The sequence below is a fragment of the Neodiprion virginianus genome, chromosome 4 (assembly GCF_021901495.1).
Source record: "Neodiprion virginianus isolate iyNeoVirg1 chromosome 4, iyNeoVirg1.1, whole genome shotgun sequence".
Classification (NCBI taxonomy): domain Eukaryota; kingdom Metazoa; phylum Arthropoda; class Insecta; order Hymenoptera; family Diprionidae; genus Neodiprion; species Neodiprion virginianus.
Genome location: NC_060880.1, coordinates 30,290,669 through 30,312,358, shown reverse-complemented (window position 1 = coordinate 30,312,358; position 21,690 = coordinate 30,290,669). Strand labels below are relative to the sequence as shown.

The following is a 21,690-nucleotide window of genomic DNA, read 5'->3' as shown; positions in this document are numbered from 1 at the left end:
AAACGATTTTGAAGCTGAAAATTTTGGCTTCAAGCGCTATGTTCTATAATTAGTCTATATGAATTGTTTTTCGAGTGGTCCTATCGTTAAATCACTTACGTCAAATATGTAAAGTGAATCCGAGTTCACACGGTCATACGCGATCAAAGCAACTTTTTTTCAGATTTTCGCGATAGCCATTTTATAGCAGAGAATTTTTCCTTGAAAATAGTTTTCTTTACAATAGTGTCAGCGATTTTTTCTAGCCAAGTTATCGAATATTAAAAGAAATGGTATCCGAAAAACTTTGATCCTTACAAAATAATTACACTGCATGTGTAGAAATTCACACTCCATCATATCTTGGTAATTCGTGACGAAAGGTGAAAAATATCATTCAAAAGCCGAAGGTACCGGAAGTATGACACACTGGTTTGTTTTTGAATACGATTGTGAGATTTGAGACTCTCTGCAGGAGCTGGAGGATTGTTATACGGATATGTATGGATACAGAGGTGTATAGAAGGCATGACGTGGCATTCCCTTTCGGGCCAGACTGTACGACGCGACGTCCCTTCGGTGAAGGCGGTTGTTATCCGAATATTCCGGCGTTAGCATAAGAATATCGCAGGTGCACCACCACACCGGTCTCGGTGGTTCTTGTCGTCCTGCTTCGCCTGAGGAATGCGCGCTCCTGCGCGAGTTTTTAATCTTTGCATCGGCGGACTTAGCACTTAAAAGCCAGATAACACATGGCTGGTATAAATCAGCGATGCGCGTCGCATGTTTTCCTGTTACGCTAACGCCCTGAAGGCTCGAGAGAGGGAGAGAGGCAGAGACAGAGAGAGAGAGAGAGAGAGACAGGGAGAGCACCGCCAATCTCTTACACGCGGTGGCTGAACTGGTAACCGAGTCTTCTCAGTTTTTGGGTGAGACTTACTCGCGGAACATATTTGTGCCTATATTCAGAAAAAAAAAAAAACAATCTTCGCACTCTTAAACGGTGTCAGATCAGGTTCGACGAGAAGAATCATTTCCGGAGGCAAAATTGCCGAACTGAAGCTGCACTAGGTGCTGACGCGAATCAACTGCAGGATTCTCCGTTCGCATCTCGAGATTAGGCTTGACTCGCGTGAAATTTACGACGTTGATCTTATTCATATGGCTCGGCTTTCATATAAAAGCTTTTCCCTGTAAGCTCTGCGACACGGAAATTGCGCGCGAGGGTCAAAGCTAAAAAGCGTAGGGTGGGAAGGGGGGGGGGGGGGATAGGGGGCTCCTATACGGGGAACGAAAAGTCGAATTAGTGATTTAGTAAAAAGGCGGAGAAGTCAGACGTGCGCTGCCACACTCGACAATGACGCGAATGACGTCTGCCAAATACGCAGCTGCCCAACCGTGTCTCAACTGCGATTCGGTCCATAAAAATCGATCGGACACGGATCAGCTACTGCCGAGTGTGCAGGCGGTTGCGGATTCGTTGAGAGGTGTACAAAATTTCGCGAGGAAATAAACAGAATTTCTTATTTTACTTTCTACAGTGTTTTTAATCTTTTAGGCACTAGCTTGTACACATGCTAATATTTACGAAGCGAATGCATGTGTGCCGGAATTGCAACTAACTGATTTTACCTCGTTTTTGTTTCAGGTATCGCGACGATGCTCTCTGTTGGACGGACAGGTAAGAATCTTCACGCGCACTTTACTGTACAAATATTACCAATCATCTGTTGTCGAATTTTTGCAATTGCAAATTCGGTAAGGCTTCTTATTCGACGATTATTATGATTCCGAGCACTGTTATTCTTCACTCAAGCGAAATGTGTTTAGAAAAATTAGTAAGCACTCCTTTCGTGGGATTTGTTTCTCATATTTGGCTCCATGAAATGATAATTAGTCATACTCGCCGCGACAAAATTCCCCGATCTCACTTCAGGAAATCACCGTTCACCATAATTCTGACTGCACCCGGTTACGATCTCAATTTTTCAATACGCTTTACTTTGTTACTGCAACTGTGGCAATGAATTTGAAATCACCGTCAGGTTACACACGTGTTCAATATATTCCTGCCTCACGCTTGGCGCCACATAAATTCCAAACAACGCTACTTGCCTTTATCGTATAAACGTGGGATATGGATTTTGATTTCCTTTCTAAATCCCGACGCAAATTAATTGTCCGCGAATGAGAAATGAGGATATACATATATATACATATATATATATATATATATATATTATATACGTATAGGGCATTCCATGACACCTCGATAAATTTTTTTCAGATTCCAAAAAGTGTTTTATTTTCAAGCTTTAAAATTATTCTTCAAATACGTTGGTACGAAAAATACTGAAAAAAATTGCGATTGCATTTTGCGTCATATACTTTCATACGAAAAATTATAAAGATAATTTGAGACATCGACGCAGAATCTTGATCGAGATACCGTAGAGAATGCCCGTGTATACTTATGATACTGACTATGCAGCAATGCAATCCATTTCGTGTATAATATTTCAAAATGTTCTTCGTTCAAAAGGTTCGCGAAGGTCGGGAAGAACGGTTATTCTCCCAGGCTGGGAATAATTATTCGCGTCAAGATTGATTGATGCAGTGGCCAAGAACGCGCAGAGGCCCCTTACTCGTATGAGTTATATCTCCTCTCGTTCAAATTTCTTCTTTCCTTAGGTCTATGTGTACAATATTATGTATACAACGCGTTGTACATTTGAGGGCACTTCATAGACATGCATAAATTTATCGCCAAGCAAGTTCGCGCCTCGGCCTAACGAGACGATACTTTTCATAAAAAGCTGCGAATTCTCTCGACAGCTCGCACTTGTCACTCAGTGCAGTTGATCTGCACGCCCGAGCTCATATCTGCAACTTGTTTTCGCCGGAACGGATTTGAAATTTGTTTTCGTATAAACCGATTCGTTCGTTAATCAATCACTAAGAATTATTCGTAATCAAATCTTGAATCTATCAGCCGGCGTGCAGTCTATCGTTTTTGGTCTTTCAATTTGCCGATGGAGAGAGGGAAGGAGCGAGATGAGGCGGCGGGGGGCATAAAATTGCGAAGGAATACAGTTGAGATTGATGGAAGAAGATTGACGCTGCAATGCAATTCCATTGTTTAAAGCGGCGAATCGTCGACTCTGGGGCTGAGACCGAAGCAGGGGGCTTCTGCACTGCACAGGGACATAAATCAACGCGAGAGTGACCGGGCGGGTCCGGCTGACGAAGAATCGTAGGAACGGCCGGGATCCGCGTGCTTTCATCTCCGGCGAAAGCTCAGGCGGGACAGGCATCAGCTTTTGGCGTATGACGCAGGGTCGAAGTTGAGGCGAATCGTGGAAGAAAAATGGTCGTCCCGTAATATCTTTGCGAGTTCATTTTGCCGCGCGGTGGCTCGAAGTAAGACGAGATACGCCCAACTTCTCGTATAAAGTAGAGCAAAAGAAGGGTTTCCAATATGCTGGTTAAAATTTCTCTAAAATAAGAGTCGAGAACAGGCAGGGGATAATTAATGGCTGTGGATCCGGTCCTGCGGACTGCGGGGTACGAGAGTCGGGGGGTATTAAATTCGGCAATTAACTATAACTGATCGGACGCTAATTACAAACAACCGAACCTTGGTAATTAATAACTCGTGTGACGTTATCGAGCCAAGTCGGGGTCTTTGGCTCGGATCTGTTAAAGTTTGAATTCCAGAATCTGTTTAATTTTTTACGAATCTCGCGGAGATATAGTAGAGAATCGTCAGGTTTTTCGGTAACAGATTTTTTAGCCGAACAATCCTTCGATGGAAGAGCAGTTTCAAAAATACCGCGAACGTTCTTCGATATCTGATCGAATCGCGCGGGTCTGACATCTGATACGAATTATATCGTCACGGTGAGTGTTGAAGACTATTAACTGCAGATCATAACCTCCTTATAGACGATTCGAGACTTGGTTCAGTGTTCCACTCACGGTAAAATGAGAAAATAAAAAAATTTTTTAAAACTGCGAAACTTGACTGCCTTGAACAGTCGATATGTAATAATAGTAAGTAAAAACGCGTCTCAGATCCCTCTTCGAAGATTTGAAACGACCGTTGTTCGAGATTAACCGAAGTGTCTCGTGGCTGTCCATAAATTGAACAGCGTAAAATTCGAATCCTCGTGTACCCGGTGCAATTACGATCGAGTTCCCCGATCGTCGTGCAAATAAAATTGACTGTTACGATCTCTCGTCGATCGGAGGCAGCTGACATCTCTTAAAACTATCCGCCGATCGGTGAATCTCGGCTGCTCCGGGAGAGTCGCCCGCACTTTTCAGGTATCCTAGGTAACCCAGGTACAGGATAGTTAATTTGGAGGAACGAAGTGTCGGTGGCGAGGAGTTTCCCTCTGATGCTGCGCCAATAGTGAACGACTCCTGGAACATCGGAGAGGAGCTGTTTCAGTGGTAGTAGGTACTCGGTAGGTAGTATGGCGTATTTTTTGCGGGCATCAGATTTAACTGGATGTCGTTACTACAGCGGGCATTGTTGCCGATCCGTGAGTTGGTTCACCTCGACTTTCATCTCGTCCCTCGTTCGCTCGTTCGCTCGATCGCCAATGCTGTATTTATTGTATCGAAGAGAGACCGAAGCCGCTGCGCATTCCTACCGTATGCGCCGCCCGTAATGAGCGGCCTCCAGCTCCTCTGTCCGTCGTCCCGTCCGTCCGTCTCTCTGTCTGTTCGCCTGTCCCTCCGCAACCTCGCCGTCCTCCGGCCGACCGATTCCTCCGACCGGTCGGCCGACCGATCGCCTCTCCTCTCCTCTCCACGCCTCGCCGTCAGCCCGGGACGCAAGCCACGCGGTCGGACGGATGCCTCGTGCCCTTGTTCGCGCCGACGAGCCGACTCCCGCGGTGACGATATTATAAAACAGCGATTCCGCACCGGGGGACACGACCCGCCGGTCCGTCATATCGGGGGACGGAGGAGGATTCTTAACTCGAACCTCTCGCGAGCTTCGATCATGGCGGATAGCCTCACGTCCGGAGGCTGTGCAATGACGGCGAAAGGAACAAATTGAACAAATAAGATACGAATCTGTTCGTGCGTCCAACTTTTCGGCAATGTGGATATAATTATTGCAATTTTTTTTCTGTTTCAAGAATTCCACCAAACGTTTGTCCATGTTCATCCGTACGTGAAGATGAAAAATTAATATTGACAGTAGGATTTGCCGTGCCTACTCGGAGGAATATTGCGATTTAGGTATATATTTGAACAAGATGCCGTACATGTTGGGAAAATTTATTATTCATTCATGCATGAATAAAAGAATATTCAAATATATAAGCAAGGGAGATAAAAATTTTTGTTCACAAGTTTATATTGACGTGTAAGTCGAGTGAGTAGCTTCTTACATTCGCAATATACGTGATCAAGCTTTAACGCGTGTATCGTTATCATTGGAGAGAAAAATTTCACAATTACTGCAGGGTGAAAAAATTATAGTTTAGGATGGTTCGCGTTGTTTTTAAACGGTACGAAAAAGTGGGCGTAAATGAATAAATGAAAAATGTGGACCAGGTGCACCTTGCGGGAGTTAAATATGTTCTGCAACAGGGGGGCACCACGTACGGTGTATAGTATGGGTATAAGTGTACGTATACGGTTTCGGAGTAGCGCGTGCCAGACAAAAAGCCAGTAGTATACATATACACCGAGTGTGGGTTCGGTAGACAGCGCGAGGTGAGGTCCCCGCCTCTGTCGGGGTTTGCTTATCGATTCAAATCGCGTGCAGCGCGTATGAATGAATGAATGAGCGAGCGAGCGAGCGAGCGAGTGGCGAGCGAAAGAGTGAGCGAGGAAACGAGCAGCGCGCGACCGACACGGGCCGGCGTTGAATGGGTGCCTGGGGCGACCACGAGCCTAGAACAGATGCCGGTGGAGCCGACCTGAACCTGCGGGAGGAACCGCAAGGACGAGGGAAAAATCGAGGAAAGGACTCCTCGGACCTTGGAAACGGCGGGGAAGGAGTCGAAAACTGATCGTAGAGGCGCCTAGGCGAGATGCCGTGTCTCGGAAGCGCGTTTGTTGCTCGAGGGATCGGATCGGATCGGGTTGCAACCCGGGGAGGGAGGAGGGTTGCTGCTGATTTATGGGGCGTTATGAGAAGTCATAAACAGCAGCGGTTCGCACCCGGAGCGCCGGGCGAAGACACACGCCTCGCGCTTATTGACACTGTGAGTGGGAGGGGGCAGGCACGGGGTATACAGACGTGTATAAGCGAGGAAGCGAGAGGAGGAAGCCTTGATAGCCTCACGCTCTCTTCCACTCCTTAATTCAGATCTCGTTCGCAAAATTTTTTACACAGACCCAGCCACGTCGTTATATCGAGTCTATAGCCAGCCTCGCGATTCCATCCCCAAAAAAGCCTCCAACTTTTACCCCGTAATAGCTCGTGCTGGAATTCCGGTATACCTAGTCGGTGAGATAAAGAAGGAGAAGAAAAAAAAGATGTGAAAAAGTATTATACGAGCTTCCACTTCTCTACGGATACTAATCAAACGAGGTATGTTTCTCTTTTTCTTTTCATCCTCTTCGACATTGTAGACTGGTATTGCCACATTGTACAATTAAAGTTGTCACGATTGATGATGATGCTCGTTATCGTGATTATAGAGATAGAGAATTTTCTCCGATTTTTAGAAAGCTCACGTCACTTTGTTACCGATCACTGACGATCGAGCGCTTAATTTTAATTTTTTTTTTCTTGTACCGAGACTGTTTCTTGCTTGTACCTTTCGTTCGTATGACAAAAATTCAGGATGATTGACTTTTTCGTTCAGCGATAATGCCGCTTCGTATATTTTAATTGACAAATAACTTTTTGCCAATCTGATCTCTTTCCCTTTGCTTCGCTGCAGGGCCGTAGACCCTTATTGTGCCTGGCGACATCCGTATTGTAAGAGCTCATATTCAACTTTTTGAGAACCGGTGACCAGTAAAATGCTGTTTTCCGCAAATGGAAGCGGAATGAGGACGGGTCCGTTTTACTCAAGTAGCTTCATACCTCAAGTATACCATTGTATCATTCGATTTCATGCGAGGCACTTCTTACCCGGGGTGAAGAAAAAACAAAACCATCCTTCAAATTTTTCCCACCCCGAAGATATATTATAGTCAATGGATGCACCAAAAATACGTAGAGTAATTAGTTTTTTATCGGCACACTATTTCGAGTATTCTTCGTAGGTTATAAAGTCACTTGAAAAAAGTTTGAACGAATCAACGCGCAAATTGGTTAACAAACAATGTAATGATTGCGTTACCGAGTAGTTTTCTGAACAGCGACACATTATCGAGAATGGGGGTATTAATCGGATACCGAGTGAAAAGGATTCGTTCGGAGAATCCAGATGCGCTACGCCATTGTCAGAAACGGACAAGAAGCTCGGACGTTGAGATCGAAGAGCTAAAGATTGGAGTTGCATTGTCTCGTGGACTGCGACGGGGCAATTTATAAGTACTGGAACTTTTATTGCGGTTGGTGTGTAGCAACTGGGGGGGAATTGAAACGGAGTGGGAGCAAAGATACAAGCGGGGACATCCCCTGGTCAGCTTGTAATTAGTACGAATCGGCTATTAATCTAAGTGCTCGGTTGGTTGAGCAGCCGTTTTATTTTCAACATCTTCCTTATATAGGACCACGCCGCAAATCCTCGTCCCTCGATCCCGTCCGGCTGTACGGTTAAGTCAACAAGTTACCGCGACTGCGGGTGAGTGAATAGTCGCTTGCAAGGTGCAAGACAAAGAAAACAACTGGCTACGATTCCGCATAAACGACGCCTGCAGCCTCCGTCCGACACAAGATGCCGTCCTCAAGCGGACGATGTCGACGATTCTTCAGCTTTCCGATCCCAGCTTATGTCCTCAACATATTTTAGCTATAATCTCTCGCCGACGTCGGAAACTTGAGCGAATTCATTGAGTGAGTGAATTTTACCATTAATACCGTTTTGCCGTTAATACTTGGAGTCGACAAATGGGGCTAAATAGTGTTCAAGATCGTTCGATTACGAACGAGATAAACCTGATTGTGAGTGGCTTGACGCTACTTCTTGGCTGATTCGGCGCGCGTTACGCAGCGGGGCTAAATGTGCGTCTAACGCACGGGTGAGAGGGTGCAAAACTCCCGGGTCGACTTGATTAAATCCGGTAATGTGTCTGCTTCGCGTCTTCTCCAATCGCTCTTCTCAACAATTTCCAAACGCTCCCGGAACAGAATGACGTCGGGTTAATTCGACTGCTGGTATCCGATATCCTGCTCAGCAACCGCTTCGCGATCTTCGATTGAAAAGAGACAGAAATAAAGCTACTGCGTTGATTCGATTACAGTGACACTTTGCTTGTCGCAGACAGATTTTTGGAGTCAGTTTCTCTTCAAATTAACGCACGCATCGTTCCTGCATTTTGCGAGACGAGGCAGAGCCGTTTGCCTCGAGGCGGATTGCTTGTGTACGCTATCTCTACAGCCTGTCGTGTAATAAGAAGCTTGCTCCTTAGAATTGCTTCGGTGTAGAGCGGCTCGAGTTTAGGTGGCGCACCGGACGAACGTCGAGCAGGACAGTGGTCAATCTAGTTCCCGGTTATGGGCTTACAAAATCTTGTGTAACTAGGGCTATGCCCAGTCTTTTATTTCGTCACGAAGACAGCTCGGCATTTCTTTTCCTTCCTTTTTCTTCCTTTTTCTCTCGCGTTCACCTATTTTTTTTTACTTTTCTCATCCAACCGGGCATAAAGTAGTCGCTCCACTCCGAACTCTTAACAGTGCGGCAGGCCGCTCCTATGGATCTCAACTTTGCATAATGGTTGACCATTAAAGCAAAGACCCTAGAATTTTCACCCATGGTATATATAAGGCGCCTGTTTCAACCACCTCAGTGACGATGAGAACGCCAACTCTTCCCCTCGATCCGTACGTCTTACGTATAGTCTACCTGCGTCACGCGACGATTCTCACCCTCGAATTATCATGGTTGCAAATTTGATTACCAGGTCTGGGGATGGGGCAGAATATTGAATAGTTCCTGAAATTTGGACGGTAAAATATTATTTTGTTTCGCAACAAAAGATTCAGGCAGTCAAGGATCAAGGTGATCGTAGTATTACCAAACCGAGACATTTGGTTTACTTTTTCTGAATTCAGGTCATGTCACATAAGCTGTGTTGCATACGCTCGTTATACTCTTTTATGCAGAAGTGAAATTTCTGTTCACTTCATCCATTAGCCAGTCACAATTATTAGCTGTATCGCACTATTATACGAATGTGACGAAAATTTTTTTCCGCGTTATACCAAGCTGCTGTTTAAGAGGTCAGACTTACAAGCGTAATGTATCGCGGTGTCGAAGAGAGGCCATCCTCTGTTGAAACCGCACGATGTTCCACTGTTTGAATACCAGTTTTTAAATTTATTATAATATGTACGTTACTATCCGGTACTACAAGTTTCTTGAAACCAACAGCACTTCTCTAAAAGCGTTTCGTTAGTTAACGAATTTTCCTCGAGCAAAAAGTGTGGTATCATCGTTATACCGCCAGTCACATATCTGTGAATCATGCAACCTCGCCGCTTCATCATTTTACGCACAATATTGTTGAAAATAAAAAGAAAAAAAAGAAAAACGTCCCACTCACTTGCACGGACAGGCACAGCGGATTTATGTTCAAAACTGTTTATTCGTCCCCTCGGCTTCCGCATACACGATTCTTTGAAGTTATTCTGGATTCTCTTGCAAAATCTTATAAATAAGAATAATAGTAATAATAAGGAGAATATCTCGGTTGATTTAAAAAAAAAACATGCCAATACAGGGCGTGGCACCCGAACATACCGATTAGCCCGTATACGGCCTTAGACAAATCGCTAATGAATTCAATCGAACGAAGTTGCATCGTACCTTCGAGATTTGTTCAACAGCGGCCGATTTTTGCAGGAAAATTTTCAATCAGCCCTGAAATCTCCGTACAGCTCAATGAAAATTAGCAATAGATGATTCCCTCTGCAATCTTAATGACCGGGGTGGGGTTAATTGCTGATCTATCTGGGGTCGGCGACGAATTATCGTCCGGGACAGCGGTATATATACTTGCGCCTCTGCGGGGTAAACGTATAACGGGTATAAGCTTCACGCCCGTGTACGTCGGGGATGCACGAGTGTGCGTGTATAAGAGACGGTCGCGGAACGGCAGTCGAACAGATACACAACCTGTCGTAGAGATACGGAATTTTATTGGCGTCGCGGGGGTTCCTGCACCGCTAACCTCACCCAAATGAAGATAGACCATCTCCGTATAGTTTATTCCACGTGATGCTGCTGGTTCGGCCGGGAGCTTGCCGGGGCGCGCGCAACGAGGGCGGATATAGTGGGGAGGACATCGGCTCGGGGGTGGCGGAGCACGCGGCTCGCACGAGGCGCGACTGTCAAACGAACCGCGACACTTATGCAGCACCCTTCGCCTTCGCTGTTCCGCTGCACCGGCGTCGAGTCATCCGGACACCCGCGATTTCAAGTGGAGAAAAAACATATTATCGCAACGATGAACTTCCGATACCGGTGCGAGTAAAGAGGATCGGAATACACGCATTTCGTTGCTGATCGTGCCGAGACGTGCAGAAAGACCGATTTTAATTGGTGCGCGATTTCCGCAGGACATGCGTGGCACGGATAAGTAGACGTGAGCTGCTCCTGTCCTTTTCCGCAACATGGACGTGCAGGCTTGCGGCATTATGTGGCAACCCCAAGTTTACACCCCGTACAATGCTCACCCTGCGATCATGCAACTGCAGACTAACAATAACGAGTTCCATTCATGGTTTCATTCTAGGAAGCCGTCCATGGACGACGTCGGCAACCCAACTTCCGTCAACGTTCGGTGAGTACCTTAAGATTACGATATCTCTGCGGCGGGTGTAGAGTACAGTTCTCGAACAACTGCATAGACGAGTGATAAATGGCGTTGATTTAAACGATACGGTGAATCGCGGCGCGAAAGTAAAATTTTTAACGAGGCAAGTGAAAGGTCGGAGTATAATTATAACTTGGTAATTAAAATGCCTCGAGAATACCTCGTGCAACGCTCATCTTTTTGCTGTCTATTCCTTTTTTTCATTTTTGGCCCCCTTGTTCTGGAGCATCCAATAATTAAACAGCGTAATGCATTGCGGGTTACGTGACATCTGATAAGAGTATAGGTATTCCATTTTTTCTGTAATTATTTGAAACCCTCACCATTAGTTGTGCAATGCACAATCTGATAAACACGCTCTTCTAAATCGAGCTCATTCAGCTTAGTCGCAAATATTTGTACTACGTTTCGCAGTTGAGAATGTTGACAAAACTTTATTATCCCGATTGTGACTCGTACAAGACAATTTGTTACTTCACGCTGATAACATTGGAATCGTTTGAACCATACTCCATACTAGCGATCGAAATCAAGTGCTTTGGTTTATTTTTATTATCTCTTGTATGACGCTTGTCACTGTCTCCCAACACTCAACACTCTGGCTTTCTTGCAATTATCCACATCGCGGGGAGTTTGCGTGCGAAAGTGGGAATAGCGACGATTGAAATGAGTTGCACCAAATGCAATTTGATTTGCAGCGAGTTATTTTCCCCGGATGATCCTGCGGCATTTTGCGCCGTTTCACATCACGCAAGCTTCTGCGAAACTGATCGACGTACGTTGTAACAATTCGCGTGATTTATTGGTCTGGCTGATCAGCATTCGGTGCAGAGGGATTAATATCTGCCGCGGCGATCGAGCATAAAATTGTAGAGAAAAACGGACGAAAGGTACAATCCGATACACGCGGCCACTCCTCGGGCGGCTAAAAAGTCGCTGTTCCGAGGCTCCGGTGGTTCTTCCGCGTTTCAAACTCCCCGGGGTATCCTGTGAAAAGTTCTCGAAACACGTCCCCGGGGACGTCCGACGTTGCGCGCATCCACTCGACAAGAACCGTTCGGGGTGATGCGGATAACATACTTGAGCGAAAGGATCCCGCGTCCCTGGACTCCGATGTCCTGGACGCATCGCCGCGGCAGGCTATCTAAGTCGATCATTGTTTTCTGAGTCTGCGGCGATCGCCGAGAAAAGGCTGACCAACAAACGATCAATGGTGGCGATAGGGTCGTCGTCTGACTGGACCGGTTAGCGATGCTGATCTCTTATATCTGTCCCCCGCAAAACCCTCGTCATCCTACTTACATATACCTGCATCACCTACATGATCTCTCCTCGACTAAGCCCTTACACTGCCGGGGGAATCGCCTTCCGACGCAACCTCCGCCGACTCAAAAGTGTCGACAAATTGGCTCTTCGGGCGTAGCTGATTATGTTCTCGAATCATCGACGTGGTCCCTCTTCTTCTTCAGAGGAAGCAGCTCGCTTGGAGGTAGAGGAAGAAGGTCCAGTAGCTAAACCTTTAGGTAACGAATGTGGCTAGAATTTTTATTCACTCGTCTAGTAGCGTCTTCTCGATCGGCACAGAGGGATAAACGCTAGCTTCCTTTACTGCCGCGTAGCATCGTGCAATATAAATTTAATCAGCTCGTTGGTTTTAGCGAAATCGGTCAACTCCTCCAGCACTCACTGTTCAATCACATTATACTTCAATTCAATGTAGAAATATGGCTTTAAATTTTAACCTACGATATTCTAAATTGAGGAGCTGCACATAGTTGTTGAATAAACTTTCAATGGATCGTTGAAAACGAGTGAACGTTGCCGGCAGATTCTTGTGCAATTTTTCTTCTCTCTCCTTATGCGTGGGCGCAACACAGAAATGACATTAACATGCTTTCAACTGTTTAAACAGGTACTTCGAATGAACATCATTTATACTCGGGGGGCAAAACTCTTGTTTCGTACATCCTGCGCCGCTGTTAGTGTAGGTCATCAGACGTCATCGTCTATTTATAATATACTCGAGGCGATTATTGCTAATAGGTTACGGTGTAAAAAACATTTGGTCCAATATTTCTCTTTCGCACTGTATGTCTCCGCCGAGTTTGGCGCGGTAAGCTGGGTGCAGGTATGTATACATATAATGTACGTACATCAAGGAAGGTCCGGGCCCCCAAAGCGTTTTCGCAAACTCAACGCGACGAGCATACAAATTATATAAAAAATGAACAAAAAATTGAGTCTCTTACTCTTCTTTTTTTCTCAACTTGGATAAGTAGAGGAAGAAGAAGACGACGAAGAAGAGTACGCGACGTTATTCATACGCTTCCATCGCGAAGGCGCACGAGCTCCGTTCATCCCATGCTACGGTACGTCCGCATCATGCATGAGGATTGCGAGGAGGAGACTGGCCCTATCGGCGATGATCTTCCCCCTCGTAGCCACCGGCCTATCTACCGCCGTAACAATTGAACCCGTAATAGAATCACATTCGTTCTTATTACTCGGCGAGGTCAACCGGCGAAGGAGCCGCGGCTCAGCCCCGATCTCCGGATCAAACTGACCTCTGCCCCACCTCTTTACTTCTTCCAACTCCGAATGCACCCGGGATTCTATCGCTACAGTTCACCGTTCGGTCGTCTTAGGTACGTGACTCGCGGTCGATCAGCCTCACGTGTTATTTTCACGAGTCAATTAGATTCGGCGATTAGGGGTAAACCCGGGAAGAAACGATTCTCGCCGTCTATACGACCGGGGTCTCCAGCGGCGTGTCATTCCCAAAGTTCGCCGCCGTTTTTAATTCGACGGGTGCGATAATTCGGGTACCGACGGCGTTCCGAGGAAGAAGAGGATCCTCCGCTTTTTGGATATACGAATTACAAATGAGACGGTTGGCCCTGTGGCGTGACAGCGATGACTCGATCTTGTCGAAAGGCCGGGTCCGCGAAGTGACGATCTCGCCAGACCATCGCCAATGTCTTAATTATTGCAGGAACATTCAGGCCGCGGACTCTGACCGAACAGAAACTCCGCGTGTTCGAAAGGTTGCGAAAAAAGATGCGGAGAAGAGTCCGTGCGGCTCTTCTCCCGAATTGTTAAAATATGGTAATTCTCGTGAATTAAACCATTACGTGCTCAGGCAGCCTGAGCCGCTCCAGCGAAACGTAGGAATTTTAATTTATATATAATGCGTTATAAGCGGCCGCTCCGTTCCTCCGCAGCCTGTGATTCCGCGCAATTAGCCAGCCCTGCCAAGGTTCGTTGCAGTCGGTTGCAGTTCTTCGCGGTGCCGCAGGTTGGCTATAACCAAGGTTCCTCGTGCGTTTCTTACCTCATCGCTAACCTCTTTCGCTTATCTTCACCTCTCCCGCTCTATTATGCTCACCGTGCGTGCGCGTATGCTCATCACACTCTTCGCGATTACAAAATTGCTCCGGGTGAAATGGAGACTGCGCCAAAACCGTTGCGGAGTCTGATTTTTCATTCTTCGGTATCCTTCGTCAACCATTTACAATTTCACTAGACCTCTGTAACTTCATTCCCCAGTATAAGCATATTACATGTCAGAATTTGGAAGCTTCTGCTTCTCCCGAAATTTGAAATCACGAGTTGAATCCTAAAAGCTCGAAGTTGTATAACGTGGCTTGATAGGCTCGGTTGACCCATTGTCTGCTGGCAGCAACGACTCTGGACCCTGGAGAGTCTAGGTGCATCTCCTGTCTGATCGTCAGCGCGCATCGAGCAAGTCCGGCTTGTTGAAACAGCACTTATTCACTCATTCATTCGCTTCATTCATTCATCCATCTAGTCTCATTAGCCCATTCATACGACCCTTCGGCGCGTTGGAGTACCAGCTGTTATTTTCTTGAGCCGCGTCGTGACGTTGCATGGCGTATACCTATACCTATAACTTTACGAGCGCGAGGCTTCTCCATCTGGCTCTGCGACAACAATAACACAGTTTCTCGAGTGTGTAAGATACTTGGCTAAATACACCGCCAAGCTCATTCTCCATTGTCGTTTAAGACAGGACCATTGTTTCTTTCTTTGCCCAATTTTCTCCGACACGAATTCTACCCACTTTAGACACGGTTCAGACAATCTGGCGTTAACCGAGGAAGACAATGCACGATGTTAGAAATGCATGTAGCCAACCCATGACCCCGTCATTTACCGGAAATAATCGGTGATATAGAGCAAACATAATTATTCTAACATAAAACGTGGCTCCCTCGTTTGTTTCCCATCGTTGGTTATCGCCTTCAAAGGAGATTAGTCCACAATTCAATAGTAAAACACAGTCAATAGCAGTTGTACCAAGTCTCGTTTATTCTTCCTCAAATTACGAACAATAACAGATGCAAAAGTTTACGACACTTGTCTCGTCTTTGTTTTCGAACATTGTGCCGTCATCCTGCGTCTCATTCAATATTCTGAACCAATTCAGTTTTATCGTTAGTCCGGAGATTTGTTGAGTCCCCTTATACTACGGCGGAAAGAAAGGTTCGCACGTACAATTGAATAACGGCAATATCACACATATTTATCATAAGGTAGAGCTCATTACACGCGACTGTAATTGGTGTAAAAATTTTCCTGCTTGAAACTTCATCTTCAATTTTCTTTTTACGATTTCTAACGTAATATTTTCCAAGATCTCTTGTTTACGTTTGACACTACCGAGGCGATTTGCCACGGTCAGATAATCGATGATGGAATAACGAGACGAAAGATAAGTGAAATTAGCAGCGAACAATCGAATCGAACTCACAATACAATCGATCGCGAAGTCAACGGTACGTGACTATGCGACACTGGTAGAGTTCGGCAGAGTTTTGTCTCGAAGGCGCGAGGTTTTTTCAACGCGGGCGGCAGACGTGCTGACATCGTTCTAATATATCATCTAAATAGAAGCGTGGGTCGAGGTTGACAGTGAGTCATTAATGACAAGCGCGTTAGCTTGTTAACGACGATTTTGACGGGAGTGGAAGGGGGGATACACGCGTGGGGACTTGACGGTGTGCGTTATACGTCGGCACTCAGCCTGTCCGAGAGAGCTTTCGGTTGGCGGCATGAGGTGGAACCCACACTCCCAACGCACGCTGGTAGATGCATCGTATCTCAACGTACGCTGAAACGGACTCGCATGCTTGTGTGTCGTCTGCTGTATGCACATCTTGTGTGGGCGTGGGCGGCAGCGGGTGCCGGATGGCGTTGCGGCAACCTTTAGAGGCGGAACCAATGCTTCGGGCGACAACATTACGTCGTTGCCACTGTTTCCAAAGCGATATAACCCGGCTCCGCTTTCACACATGTACATTACCTATAAATCCCATGGTCAAAGATGGCATCAGGAATTTTAGGAAAGTTTAATAACAACGATAACACAGGCTTGCGATGATTCTCACTTGACAAAACTGAGTGGTAATTTCTGTGGGTGTTAGGTATGAATCTATGAAAAATATGTTTAAAGAATTCTATCACGTAAATTTTCTGAGAAATATTTGTTTTTCTGATTTCTTAATAGTAATAGGTTTAACCTCCAATTTCTGTGTTAATTATATGTATTAATGGTAGTGTTGATAGTTAAACATTGATCTACCCTCGCCAGTTGTTGTTTATGGTGATTTTAAGCATATTTAGAACTACGTAAGACCAAGAGACAAAGATTGAAGAGGGGTTTTGAAAAAAATGGAAAAAGATGTCACAAGTCTTTTTGATTCATCTAGTCTCCTAAGTCTTGTTTAAAACTAATGCTGTTCATTTTGTAACTAAACATTCAGTTTTATATTCATTACATTTTGTTTCCTTATAAAAATTGTTCAAAAATTTTTAAATATGCATACCATGCAGAAGACTAAATCTCGATGTGCTGTAAAAAAAAAAAAAAACTAGCGATATATTTTAATTCAACATACCTGAAAACCTAAAAAAAGCATTATTATTTTAAGGGGATATTAAAACTTATATTTCGCAGGCCTGTGTAATCAGTCATTCAATCAATTAAATTATATGATAAATTCTCTTTATTGAAGCTTACCCCGTACCCTGTCTGTATGAATCCTGATGTTAAGACGACTTATAATTAGTCGAAGACGATAATAGCGGGGAATGTATAGACGATCCATATTATACAGCTGGCGAATGAGTTATTTGGATGAAGATGGATTAGCTTATCGCAGAAACTTGCGAGAGTTTCTTATTACGTGTAACGAAAAGTGAGATAAACTTGTATAGATTTGCAATACGGTAAAAAATACTTGGATCAGAAGGGATCTTCATTTCTACTTTTCATCTCCACAGTCGAATGAAAAAGTACTTTTAGTCTCTCTTTGACTAGTGAAAGATCGCGACGTATTTTCTAATCGACGGATCGGATATCAATAGTAATCGTAATTAGGTGCATCGGTGAATAAACTGCGACGACAATCAAGGCGTTAGAGATAATGTAAAAGATGGTAAGCAGGTGGACATTCGTTCTCAGTGTGACGTCTGTTTCTCTGGCGTGGGAAGTTCATCAGAACGGTCGACACGGGTCTCGAATTCGATCGGAGCTTTGTGTGTTTTATCTTCGGAAATGCTGAAGCAAATCGTACCGTCACTCTTGGTTGGTGATGACGAAATTCTTTTGGTTAGATAATTATCTCTTAATTTTCTTGACGCGTACACTCACGTCGGATACGGCGCGATGTGCCCGCACCGAGTCGTGATGTGGAATTTCACGTTTTTCTGACCTGGAATGTTCATTTTGGGCTCCAGCTTCGATTAATGGTGCCGAATTGATCGTCAATTTTTCTAACATTCGGTTCATTCTCAATTCTTCAAAGTTTCAACCGTCATGGGGTAGATTGGACAGTAATTTACAAGATTTTAGGAAAAACTCAAACTAGCCGGGAATTGGGTGAGTATACCACTCGGAAATTGTCAATTCACCAATTCGCTGGTTATAACGTTTTTTGTTTCTATTAGTCCCCGTAAAATTGGAACATTTCTTTATTTCCACGCCAGAAACCAGTTCACCTTTCTTATCACTCCGTTATTTAAAAAAGCTTCTGGAAACTTTCCAGTCAGATTAATAAGCACAGTTTATGATTGGGATGGATCAGAGGGACGTTGACGTTTTCAAAGGCTTGCATGATATAAACTTTCGGACTTGTGATTTCTTAGCAGTAACATAACATCACTGGCGTTGAGTGATATCAAGTGGTTTCAATGCCGATTTCACTCGACTCGATGTTCATTTTGGATCACGTTCCATTTGGAGTGATTAAATTTTTATCTCAAGGTGGTTTTATGGTCCGTGACTTCACGAAATAAATAGCTTTTCGATCGGCTAATATAGCAGAGAATATCGAGAAGAAGTACCCACAGTCGAGTCAATCACCGCGGGTATTTTTTCGCCCCCCTAGTGTCGGATCCCACGCAGGAAACGCTACATAGACAACGGTGATATCCTTTCTAATTAAACGAAGGAGTCGGATTGGCTCGACGGAAATCCCTGAAGAGCGTGAAAAATTGAAGAGAATAACAAAAAGAATGACAAATAAAGGAAAAGATCTCTCCGGTGGTAGGAATTCGTGTCGTAGGTGATCGAGGCGGTAGCCGCCGCGCATCTCGGAAGAGTGAAGGAACCGTCCGTCCGGAGGGTCGGAGGACTCGGACGACGGCACAACACCTCTTCGGGTATCCGCGGGTCTATTACCGACAGCCGCGAGCCGGCGCAGTATTAATATTAATGCATTCTGCCAGCGCCGCATTGTGCCCGCGTCCACGTCGCGTCTACGGCGACGTCGTTCGGCTCCTCCTCTCGTCCCCTCGTCCCCTTGTCTTCTTTTCCTTTCCTTTCCTTTCCTCTCCTTTCCTTTCCTTACCTTGCCTCACCTTCTCTTTCTCTCTTTCCTCTCCTTTTCTTCTCCTATTTCACCCCTCCTTCTCCTTCTCTTCCGTCTCTCCTCTGCAGTTCTCTTCTCTTTCACGCTGACCCCACTTTGCACACTGCGGTGTGTTTATAAATAAAAGTTTTAAAAATTCCACCGAAACAATATGTAACGAACACTGCGGCAGCCGGATTTTTCCCTCCGCGCGGGCCGCACGCACCCACTCGGCATATAATATAGGTATAATATGGGTTTGTTGTCCGCCGTGCGTAAAGTAAAACCCCCGGCGTATCGCCGCCGCGACGCCGACGTTCAGTGTCCGTTCTTCAATGTGTCCCCATTGTCACCCGGTATTTCCTTTCGCTTTGCATCCCGCGTTTCACAATGGAGGCCTCTTTGCCTACCATAACCAATCCGTTTTTATACTCGAGAGAAGTTCTTCTCTCGACGGACGATGATGTATGCCCCGCGTATTTCTCTCTCTCTCTCTCTCCTTTCCTCCCATCCTATCCGTTCGTTTAAACGCGTAACATTCTTCTCGTATTCCTCTTTACCCTCGCGCCTCTGCCGCCGTCTTATTATTTGACTCCAATGTACACGGGTGTGCATCATGTACATTTTACCGCGTAATGCGCAGGGTACTTAGAACCAACATCCTCCCATTCTTATCCTCGCTTTCAACTCGATGGCAACATTAATTATCGTTCGCGTCGTTGCTATGATAAAACCTCCCGCTCCGTTGCTGATACAGCTGGACGCCCTTAAACGGAGAATTCGATTGCGTGCCCTACTTCGGCTTCTTCTACCTTTCTTCACCCTCTTTCTTTTTTTCTTCTCGTTCGCCGAGATCCCGTCGTCGAACGATCACCGATTCTGGAAGAGGTTTACTTTGCAAGGTATCAAGTCGATCCTCAGAACAGCTATAAAATTCTTTCATCGAACTGCGATGCCGCCTGCATATCCTCGCGTACAATCTTCGTGTTATCGCCCAATCTCTTCTGATTTTTCACGTAATTACACAGCAGCGTTCGTTAAAAACGTAAACCTCCACGCACGAGTTGTCCTTTCGGTATTAGCTGATGGTTGCCGAACGATGAGCCTCGCACCGACACGTGTGAGTTAAACTCCCGGTTGTAAATATGCTGCATTTAAAAGTCGCGGTCGCTTTCACACCGAGTAGATAATGGGTTGAACATTGAGATGCCGCGTACCCCGTAGATCGGCTGAATGTAGTAGAAATCAGAACAGCTCTACGGGTGACCAAAGATTGCATCGGTAACACCTGTCTTGTAGGTACCTCTGCACGCTGTGAATATATTCACGGTAAAAAGTTACACCGGCAAGCATACCTATAATATCGACGCCGGTATCGCTAGCGCGTCGTATTCAAACATCATATTGAGCAATCAGCTTCGAAATTATATCCAGTTAAGCGGTCGGAATTTATGCGTTTATCAAGTGGTGAACCGAGTGAGGACCCAAGCGCGTGGCCCTCGAACCGAGCTTACATCGCCATCTTTCTCTTTCTCTTTCTCTCTACGTACACTGCAGGCACCATTAATTATAACCCCCGAACCTGGTCTATTTTAACGAGAGATGTGTATGTACACGCCTTAACCTGCAGACGTATTTATGACAGTTAAACTATGCGCATCAACGAACTGGCAGACCGTGTTAACACCGTGTTTTGGATTGACTTACGTGCCGACTAACGAGCCTTCTCGTGACCATTGGTTATAATCACATACCAGGCAGTGGGCACTCACCGATCTTTGTCTCGATAACCTATCGCTATTACCGTTAATTTATTCCACATGCAGATCTGCTCTGACGGATATTAGAGATTGGTCGCTGGGCAGTTTACAGGGGATCAGAATTATGAGAGACTTGAACACACGTTCATAGCGAGAGTCGTCGGTAGGTTAATTGAGGAACTGAGAGGGGAAAAACTGTACGACTGTAATTCTGAAATCGAGAGTCGATCGAGCCGAACTTCGCAGCATGTTGTTAGGATTGAAAAACCATGCCAGATGTAGGGCGTCAAGGGACTATAACAGGTAATAGAGTATTCCGAACGATTCATCCGCAATTTGTCTTTTCCGAAGGGATGATAGAGCGCTGTTTGACTCAGGGAATTTTTGTTCCCTTCTCGTCGATAATTTTCGAGTGATTGAGTAAAAAGAAAACAGAAAACGTCGAAGAGCCGTGTAGTCGAAGGGAAATAGTTGCTGACGGGAGAAGTTACCGCGGCAATGGCTAGACTGGAAGAAGCCGGATTCAAAGCCAGAGTGTCGGGACCACGAGCCGAGGAGCAGCGGGGGGTGCGAAGTATCTCCACAAATCTCTCCCAAGACTCGGCCAATATAAAGGAAGGATTGAATGGATATTCAGATATAATATCCACCGTTATGAATTATCACGCCGTAACTTAAATTCTTGCGAAGAGTTATTATTTGATGTGATTTAATGGATAAGGGTAACCCATACACACCTCGCACGCCTGCAGCTTGCAGGCCGGCGAGCATCGCGCAGCAACTCACTACTATTATACACACCTCAACTCGAAATATCTCTACAAACGCAGCAGCAGCAGCAGCGGCAGTTCTATCAGTTTATCCAAAGAAGCTTAAGCCTAGCATGCGTCCAGCTCACTGGCCCATAATAGGTAAGTTAGGGCTTCCGATAACACTCCAGCACGTACCTTGCCTAAATAATTATATCGCGTATATTCGGTAGTAATTAGAACCGATTTCGCTGCTCATTCTTCATCTCGTAACTACATGAGAATTGAATCAAAGTCATCAACGCCGCCAGCATCGCTTTAATCACTTATCGTGAAGGTCTAAAGCAGACTCGTGTATGAGTAATGGATTCA

General features: G+C 45.4%; 1 protein-coding gene across 4 annotated transcripts in view; it reads left to right on the top strand.

The window, feature by feature from the left end:
- The window catches only part of LOC124302660 (protein trachealess), a 174,587-nt gene that overhangs the window by 34,410 nt on the left and 118,487 nt on the right, over positions 1–21,690 (top strand). For all 4 annotated transcript variants that reach the window (XM_046759047.1, XM_046759044.1, XM_046759043.1 and 1 more), the window contains exons 2-3: positions 1,628–1,660; positions 10,858–10,905. In XM_046759047.1, coding sequence (XP_046615003.1) covers positions 10,868–10,905 — 38 coding nt within the window. In that variant the 5' untranslated portion in view covers positions 1,628–1,660; positions 10,858–10,867. The remainder of the gene's footprint in view (positions 1–1,627; positions 1,661–10,857; positions 10,906–21,690) is intronic.